Consider the following 10,160-nt stretch of genomic DNA (forward strand, 5'->3'; position numbering starts at 1 on the left):
TGAGGGCCTGGGTTCGATCCTCAGCACCACATAAAAATAAATAAGTAAAATAAAGGTATTGTGTCCAACTACAACTAAAAAAATAACTATTCAAAAATTGTTTTAAAAAAATAGAAAATAAAAGAAGAAAGGCTATATGCCTTATATGTTGGGCAACTATTCAAAAAACTGGCATTGAATTTTCACTAATATTTATTACTTGAAGGCAAGTAATAAGTTTACATTTATTTATGATAGAAGTAACTGGCTCCATCATGCAAGAAGAGTCTGGCCACAGACCTTGGGGAATTCAACGAAGGCAATAATGAAGTTCTATCTGCAATGCCTAGAAGAAAGGCTGGATTTAAAAATTCAACAATTGAATGAGACAATTTAAACACAGGCCATTTTTAGACTTCATTCAGTTAGTTGTGATACAAGAATGATGAGTATATTTAACCTACACCTAGAAGGAGTTAGAACTTGAAAGACTAATCAAAAGTTCATATAAACTAGAAGCCAAATCAGCCACAATATTTCTCTCCCATGAACACCAGAGTGTTGTCATTTAGCATAGTATCTACAACAAATGATTTTTCATTGATAAAATGATGCTTGCAAAGGACTGTGATTAATGTTACTCCATTTACAACACCCATGTAAGATGAAAATTACACTTTATCTTGTTTAGCTGTCTAAAGTTTTAAAAATTGTCCGTTAAACCCTAAGTTCACATGGGTGATGTACAGTATGGTGACCACACTAACTAATATCCTATTCTGTAATCTTGCTAAGATAGTAGACCTTAGGTGTTCTTACCATGCACACACAAATATCAATGTAAGATGAGAGGTGTTAACTGATTATGTTAAATATTTCACAGTGTATACAAAAATAAATCATCACATCACATGCATTAAATATACAATTTCTATCAGTCAATTATACCTCAGTAAAATTCAAGAGGGGATGGTGCCCTTGACTGGCTCTCAAAGAATCCAGTTTCTAGCTACTTTGGAGGAAATTTTACCATTTGATCCCACAAAATTTTGCAAAATCCTGGTGCTAGAATTATCTTTGCATTTGCTTCTAAGGAAAATTCCTTTCTTTCAGAGTGCTATGGAAATGCACCACAGGGCACAATGTGGGACTTTTTAGAGCAGCTCTGTCCAACAGGACTTTCTGAGATGATGGGAACTTTTCATCTGTCCTAATAAAGCAGCCACTAGTGCTATGCTCTCTGGCCATTTCAAAAGTGGCAATGTAGGGGCTGGGGATGTGGCTCAAGCGGTAGCGCGCTCGCCTGGCATGCATGCGGCCCGGGTTCGATCCTCAGCACCACATACCAACAAAGATGTTGTGCCCGCCGAGAACTAAAAAATAAATATTAAAAAAAAATTCTCTCTCTCTCTCTCTCTCCTCTCTCACTCTAAGAAAAAAAAAGTGGCAATGTAACTCAATAACCAGGTCCTTCATTTAACTCAGTTTTACCTGTAGTAGCCATATGGTGGGTGGCTGACAATGGTGCACAGTTCTGTAGCTTTTTGAGCAAAGAGTTATGGTGGGTTTGTGCCTGCTAGCTATTCAATGCCTGTACATGTGGCAGAATTTGGTCTGAGCCTTCTCTCAGGGTAATGCTAGGTGATAAGGTTGTGGGAGGGGATACACAGAGTTCTCATCTACTGGCTTTTCTGACAAACTGCTAAGGACACAGGATGCAAAAACAGGCCAGATGCAAAAACAGAGCAACAGCAGACAATTACAGGAAGCCTATGGGTTGAAGAGGCACATCTGAGTTCTTCCAATTGTACAACTTAATATTAGAAAGAAAATACACAACTCAGAGAGTTGTCATGAAATTAAAGGATCAAACACAGAAAACCATGAGCAGTGTGTGTGGCATTTGGTACAAGCTTGGTAATATTAAACTGTGCGTACACCAAAATGCTTTATTTCATCCCCACCCCTCCCCTCCCCTCCCCTCAATTAACCACCACTCAGGCTCTGATAAGCTCTTGTCGGTTTGGGAATGAACATATAAAAAGGACATAAGAAACTGTACACCTCCACTCCCCAACCCCCAGCCCACCAGAACAACACCACAAACACTGGTACTAAAATTTTGGTTTGAAAGGTGGTGCTTACCACAATAATTCTTATAAAACAAAACAAGTTATTAAGGTGACTTGTCTTTTCAAAAAAGCATCATTGTTACTCAAAATGAAATGTAAATAGGTTGGAAATACAGTTCACTGACAAAGTGCTTACGTAACATGTACAAGAAAGACACTAGGTTTGATCGAAAACTAGGCAAGGAAAAAAAAAACATTTACATTGTTTCTTTTCTTCTCCTTGAACGTTTTTATTGGCAAAATACAAATAAAATGGACCACCATATCCATTTTTAAGTGCACAATTCAGAATTATTAAGAACATTCCTACATATGAGATAGGACGCAATAACAAATATATTAATATAAAATAGCCTTAAAACCTACATAAAGAAAAAATCAAATTGAGAGTACTGCTCATGGTGAAATGGGAAAATAAGGGATCAGCAGTGTGGGAAAGGGAAGGCCTAAGTTTATATGTAATATTTGATTTTATACAAAATTAACCTATCATGCTGGGGTTGTGGCTCAGCAATAAAGCGCTCACCTAGCACATGCGAGTCCCTGGGTTTGATCCTCAGCACCACATAAAAAAAAATAAAATAAACGTATTCTGTCCAACTACAACTAAAAAATATATATTTGTCTTTTTGTTAAACTAATGTATCAACTGGGACAAAATGTTAAGACCTGACAAACTGGTTGTAATACTTGAGCGTATATTATATAATTTTCTGTGCTTTCTGGTATTCGTTTTTTACCTTTTTATCTTGACTTCGGTTTACACATTAGAGAACTTATGAGCCTACTGACAGTTATACGTATATCCCACACTCTGCTGCTTCAATGCTGAAAAATTTTTTTTGTCAGTTATAGATAGACACAATACCTTTACTTATTTATTGATTTATTTTTATGGGGTGCTGCAGATTGAGCCCAGTACATCACACATGCTAGGCAAGTGCTCCACCGATGAGCCAAACCCCCAGGACCAATCTTGACATCTTATATGACTAGCACAATGATGAGCAGACGATGAAGTTAAACTTGGTGAAATGCCATTAACTAACATAAAGAAGTACTGCAATTGCCCAAGTTCTTCCACTAATGTCTTCTTCCAACTCTACAATATTCTTAGAAACACAAGTTGCACTTAATTATACTTACATCTAAGTCACCTGACAGGATCTCAGTCTTCCCTTACATTTTGTGACCTGACAATGATAACATATTTTATCAAATATCCCCACAGAGTTGATGTTTTAATATATATCATGATTAAGGGAAGATAATGTAAGTTAGCAGGAATAAATGTGAAGCTTTGTTGTGCTTTCCCTGAATTATCAGAATGCTTAGAGATGATTTTTAAATATTTTTGGAATATTTCAAAATTCACAGATGGAAATCAGGTACAGTGGTCCCTGCTTATAATCCCAGCTACTGAAGACACTGAGGCAAGACAACAATAAATTGAAAGCCAGGCTGAGCAGCTCAGCGAGACTTATATCAAAATAAAATTTAAATTGGCTGGAAATACAGTTCACTGAGAAAGTGCTTACGTAACATGTACAAGACACTAGGTTTGATCGCAAAAAGGCAAAAAAAAAACAAGTGAGTGAAGCTAAACAACATAACGCAATTGTCTCAAGAAACAGAATAAATAAGACATTTTAGATCAAAAAAAGAGATAATTATTATAAAGTATTGACTCATAGGGTTATGAAGGCTATGATATTTTCAGACCTGCTAGGAGGCCAAATAGTAATGTCCCAATCTGAGTCTTAAGGTGTCAGAAGCAGGAGAGCTGAAGGGGAAAATCCCAGACCAATTCAAAAGGTAGAAGAAGACTGATGTCACAGTTCAAAGACAGTGGAGCAAACAGTCTATAGACCTATTCAGGAATCTAAGGAAGTTGGAGTAGGCTAACATACACAGAAGTACGAAATAATTCAATGGATCAAGAAAATGAAGTATATGTACTCAACGGTATCTTACTCGCCTTGAAAGAAGAGTAAAATTATGGCATTTGCCAGTAAATGGTTATAGTTGGAGAATATCATATTAAGCAAAATGAGCCAATCCCACAAAACTAAAGGCCGAATCTTTTCTATAATATGTGGCTACTAATTCACAACAAGGCAGGGGGTGGGGGCCTACTGGAAAAAAATAGTGTTCCCTTAGATTAGGTAGAGGGAAGTGATGGGAGGGAAGGGGAGCGGATGTGAGGAAAGGAAAGATAGTAGAATGAGACAGACATTATTACTGTATGTATATGTGACTGCATGACCAATATGATTCTGCAACATGTACACCCAGAAAAATGAGAAATTACATCCCATCTACGTATGATCTATCAATGTGCAATGAATGCATTCTAATGTCATGTACAGCTAACTGAAACAAATTCAAAAATTTAAAAAAAACCACATACGTACAGAAAATAAAATGAATTACAAGCAGTATGTTCACACACACTTCCTCCCCCCTCCCCCGTGAACACCAGACTGATGTCCTTTATCATAAGATCTGCTACAAATGATTTTTCTCCAAGAGAGTGGTTCTCACAAAGAGATGTGAGTATTGTAGGGACGATCCCACTACTGTGGGGACTGAAAATGAGATGCTATCCTGCTCTGCTCTCTGAAATTGTCAAACTGGTAACCTCAGACCACCAAGTTCTGGAGGGCTGGCATACAGCATGGTGGCCATGCTTACAAACGTCATACGCTATCATCTGGCTAAGAGAATAGACCGTAAGTGTTCGCACCATGCACAAAGGGTTGCACATCCAAAACGCAACTTTGCAAGGTGTTGCATGGGGTAATTACCTTGACTGTGTTGAATACTGCACCGGGATGTCAAGGGGCCAGACTGCCTCACTGGGGAGCTGTGAGTCAGTCAAGATCCATTTCATTCCGTGATGCCATCAGCAAGGAAAGTGCGCGGGACAGTGGTCAAACAACCAGCAGCCCATGGTGTAGAACCAGACAAGAGGGCGGACAGCCTTGAAGCTGTGTGCTGTATGCCAGCCCTCCAGAACTGTAGTCCAGTTCCTAACAGGAACTCAGTGGTTTCTGAAACTTCGTGAGCATGGTACCGGTTCCTACTGGCATTCTGGGCTTCTGAGCTCACACCGGTATTGCCCATTAAGCTTGGACGACAGCGTTCTGAAGCATTTCCACCCTGTCGCTCTAACCTTTTCAAAATTGCTCCTGCAAACCACTTCCACATTTGCCATATTCTGGCAGATAAACAAAAATTTAAAAAATGCATAGGTAGCTTTCACCCACACCCTGAGGCTGAATTCAATAGTGATGGACTAATCTGACAAAGGAAACCTCAAGACAGCACAACATTCAGTCAGTGCCATGGACAGTGCAGGCAGTTTTTAGCCTGGCTTACTGTGAGAATCAGGAGCAGAAAGCAGAGCTACGGGGCATTGGAAAAAAACAACATTTGGCCAGAAAAATGTGTGTAACACTGGGGCCAAGGAGGTGTGTTTGTTGAGCTCTGGAAGAGATGCAAAGTACTATATATACAGGGACGACAGGAGGGAAACCTGCAGGGCATCTCAGGAATTTGCAAGACCATACACACCAGAGGTCCAGAGTATAGGAAAGCAAATTTCCTAGAGATTATGTGGGTGACCTGCTTCAAAAGAGGGGACTGGGAAGTTGTTTTCAGCATGTTCAGCTGCCCAGGACCTGCAACAGTCATTATCCCAGGTGCCTGACGTATTGCGCAAGCTGGCAACAGAACTCGGCCTTACTCAAGTGGCAATGCTTCTTCTGGAATGCAGATGCTCAGGTTAGGGGGCAATGGACAATTCTACCCAGGTTTCAAATGAAGGGTCTGGGAGGCCAGAGTGTAGCAGAGCCAGAGGCGCTGCCGATTGCGTCTCAGCAGCCCGTGTGTGAAGCTGAAAGGTTGAGGCTCAAGCTGGAAAGGAGACACTAGGAATTAAGAGATGCCAATCACATGACTGGCTGCTGAGAAAACCTGGAGGCTACAGAGATGTAAGTCTAAATGGAGCCCATGTGCAAGCAACCAGCCAGGTTAAAGGGGCAAGGCCGAGAAAGCCCTCTCGAAATAACATCTTACAACCACGTATCCCAGATGATTTTCTCAGAAACAGGTGACCAGTGTGCAACACTGGGTTAATTTTGCCACAACCATATTCCTCCCTTTGCAAAGGGGAATATTTATTCTGTACCACTGCATACTGGATGTAGGAAATTTGGTTTTGATTTTACGCGTGCTCTCGGTCAAGATCTTGCCTGGAGTCTCAGAGGGGACATTTTGGCAGTGCTGATCTGATAAAATGATGGGCCTCTTGTAAAGGAACTTTCTTTTTTTTTTCTTTAACTGTGAAATGGACAGTAGCTATTAGGGACCAGGGGCAGAATATTATGATCTGGATATGAGGTGTCCCCTAGAAGCTCAAGCTATTGCAATGATATTTTCAGAGGAAAAGGAGCAGATTATGAGAGCTACAACCTAATCAGTCCAACTGAGTGGTTACTGTAGGCAAGTGGGACATGGCTGGAGGTGGTGAGTTACTGAAGGGGTGTCCTGAGAGTGCTATTCTTCCTGGGGCCCCTTCCTCTCTGTCAGCTTCCTAACCCATCATCAGTAGAGTACCTCTCCTATCCTGGGCCCTGTCCCCATGATGTGCCCCCTCAATGTGAACCCAGAGCAAAGAAGGTGGCCTTTCATATGCTGACACCTCTGATAACCTGAGCCCCAAATAAACTGTGTCGCCTCTAAGTTGTTCTGAATATGTATTTTGGTCGCAGTAATGCAAAAAATAACTGAAAATAAAGGTATAGGTCCTTTTGGGTTTGTATACCTTTAACTCCTTCCATGATTATGACAACAGGCTCCTCTGTTGCCATGGTAGCCATGTTAGCCAACAGTCTTAGAACACAGGCTTGTAACAGTTGATGTTTAAAGCCACTTCGAAGAAGGGTCTGAAGGACTTCAGACAGCTCGTTTATGCCACTGGGTTTGGCAGCATCTCTTTGTGTGGGCAGCACGCAGAGCTCAGCAAGACTCATCTTCAATGTGAGTGTGTGTACGTGTCCGTGTGTGTGTGTGTGTGTGTGTGTGTGTATGCGGGTGCGTGCACGCGCGTAGGGGGTGGGGGGGATAGACATTGTGCCTGTGCTTCTCCCCACTTCCATGCCTGGCACATAAAGGAAAATGCTGAATTAAGGTGCCATTGGATGATGAGAGAATGGGCACTGAAACAGCCATACTTTCTAGAAAGAAATTTAGTAGCAACTATCGTAAGACTTGTGAGCTTGGTCCACTGATCCAACAAATAGGAATATGAAGACAGAGACACTCAGAGTTTGATAGATAAAAGGTACTGACTGACATTAATAAGACAATGTTAAGGACCCGTGAACATGTAACCTAATGGTCATTAATAAGTGATCGCTGAAGTAGCGTTAATAAGAACAGGGTTAAGAACTACACAACAGTCATACATGGGTTTCTTGCTGGCTGTGCTATCATTTAATAATCTCTCTACTGATGTGACTCCAAATGTATATGGGTGTGTGTATGTATGTAAAATGTACATTCATACAAGTATGTGTGTGTGAAGAAAAAGGAAAGATTATAAGGAAATCCACCAAATTCTTCTAGGAATAGTACTCATTCTCATTTCCTCTGGATCGAGGCATCAGATTTTTATTTTCAACCTCACACTTTCCTGTATTTTTCAAATTTTGTTCAACTATCTTGAATAACAGGTAGATCTTTCCACTAAAACAAGACAAAGTGTGAGAGGGAACAGGAGGAGACGCTCAGTACAGAGGGTTATTAGACACTGCAAATAGAAAGGCCTGCTCCTTCTGCCCTTGACTGGGGGGTGCAAACACAGGATGAGCTTCTGACAGAGCACAAGAATTGAGAACGGAAAGTGGAGTGGGAATTATTGCTAAAGTGCATGATCTCTTTCTTCCCAATATCTTACGTCAAGGGTTTTTTTCTTTTGAAGCTTCCAGATTGAGGCAGAACTGGGATTTGCGCACCACGAAAGACACATCGTACAGCAGCGATTGTGCTGACAAGGAAGACTTCTTCTTGGATTTTCCAAATCCAAATCAAATATGAGCCTCTCTGGAGGCGATACCCCCCATGAGGACACCATCGACTGGACGGACAGTGACTCCTCTGAAGACTCGACTACAGACGTTTCTTCCTGCTGCTTCTTCTTTCCTGTCCAAGAGTCATGGGTGACTGAAAGAAGCAGGTTGCTCATGGGAGGGCGAGAACAAATTTATGACAACTCAGAGCAGCTTTGTGAGCTGCCCATCGTCCAGGTCGTGGAGGATTATCTGGGCTCCCCCTACAAAGACTCACCAGCTATTCCAGATCCACATGGAGACTACCAAAGGATGGTCAAGTACCCACAGGAGAGGGGAAACCAGAATTTCTGGAAACTGGAAGGTCTAATGAGATACCTTGATGCATTTCTAGAGGATCTGAAAGGCGACGAAGATGATGACCAGGACAAACACGATGACCATGACAAACACGGTGACCATGCCGATGCCGATGCCGCCGACGACGACAACAACGATGATGACAATAGTGATGATGATCAAACGTTTTCTGATTCTGCTCTGGATGAGGATCTAGAGGCATCCACAAGTGCCTCTCCCCAGCTGGATCAGCTCACTTGTCAAGAACGTGATGCTCGTCAGGCCTGGCCCTGGTGGAAACTACCAGATACCGAAGACATCATCCCGCTTCCAGAGATCTCACCCAGGCGAGGAGATGAACTTATTGAGGTGAGCATGGAGCTCCTCGATTTCAGAGCAAGGGATAGGCCCAGTGGGGGTGCCAGGTTGGACAGCACGGACTCACTTATTCTACCTGCTTATTCTACCTGCAGAGGTAGAACCCAGTCCACCAAGAGATGAGCAATGACAGATGGACGGCAGCAAGGGAAAGAGCTGGGGAAGGAGGTATAAGGAAAATGACAGGGAGCACTGAGAGAACACAAGGGAGGGGGAGGAACAAAGAGGAGGACTAATGATAATATTTACAAAACAAGAGTGTGTGTGTATATGTGTGTCTGTCTGACTGTCTAATGATTAATGAGTACTTAAAAGGTTACAGTTACAGTTGGGCTAAATAGGTAAGTGAAAAAAAGAAATGGATTTCCCTAAATGAACACACACTGACTTCACTGCTGCTGACATCACACGTTTCTAACTCATCCTCCTTCTCTTGCCAGATGATAAGCCAGGAGAGAGACACTGAAGACACCCGCTCAGTCTCCTCAGGGCAGTCAACGGAGGGGTCCCACTCAGGGACCACATCTTGTCTGAATGTCCGATCCATTGTCCAATGGTTCAGAAAGCGGATGGTCTCCTCCCTGCGGCGGAGAAGGCGCCCTGACATGGCCTACAAGGACGCTGATGTGCTTGAACCAAAGAAGCACTGCTTCCTTAAAGGCAAGAGAATTCAACCTCAGTGAACCCCCCACCCCAGTTAGGAAACCCTATATATACTCAGAATTTCAAATGTTTTGACAATCCCTATTCAAATAGTCCCCATAGTTTTAAGGTTTCCCCCCCCCCCCAATAAAAAAATGTTGTAGTTATTCACATTGTTTCCCCAATAAAAAATGTTGCTGTTATTCTCGGTTTTTTCCCCAATAAAAAATGTTGTTGTTATTCACATCTTTCTCCTCTTCCATCATAAAATGTGGGCCCAGGTTCAAATCACATATGTTGTCTAGAGAGTGGTGTGCATTCTCAGGACCGCTCAGGTGGCGGTATGATTCCTAAACAAAAGGCATTCCGTTTCTCTCCCCCAACATCCCGTCTTACTGTATTTGCCCTCGTCTCATCTGTGTTATTATTTCATGCATTTTATCTTCTCTTATCATCAACTCATCTCCCCACTGCCAAAGGCAGCAGGACACCTGTCAGACTCCCACATGGCAGGATGGATTTGGTGGAACCTACTGGGTCTAGATCAAGTGGCAGCGGACAGGGAGGCACAGGGGAAGCTCATTCCAATTGATAGTGTTTGGGACACTCAGAAAGC

The 10,160-nt window shown here is 42.1% G+C and overlaps 1 protein-coding gene across 1 annotated transcript; it reads left to right on the top strand.

The window, feature by feature from the left end:
- Positions 1-8,209: 8,209 nt before the first annotated feature.
- LOC308658208 (uncharacterized protein C12orf71 homolog) lies at positions 8,210-9,585 on the top strand (the record flags this gene model as incomplete). The annotated part of the gene is made up of 2 exons (XM_081310811.1): positions 8,210-8,893; positions 9,343-9,585. 2 exons carry the CDS (start codon positions 8,210-8,212, stop codon positions 9,583-9,585), a joined length of 927 nt encoding a protein of 308 aa, XP_081166937.1.
- Between the last annotated feature and the right edge of the window lie 575 nt (positions 9,586-10,160).

The sequence above is a fragment of the Spermophilus citellus genome (genome assembly GCF_964194105.1).
Source record: "Spermophilus citellus genome assembly, chromosome: 10".
Classification (NCBI taxonomy): Eukaryota; Metazoa; Chordata; class Mammalia; order Rodentia; family Sciuridae; genus Spermophilus; species Spermophilus citellus.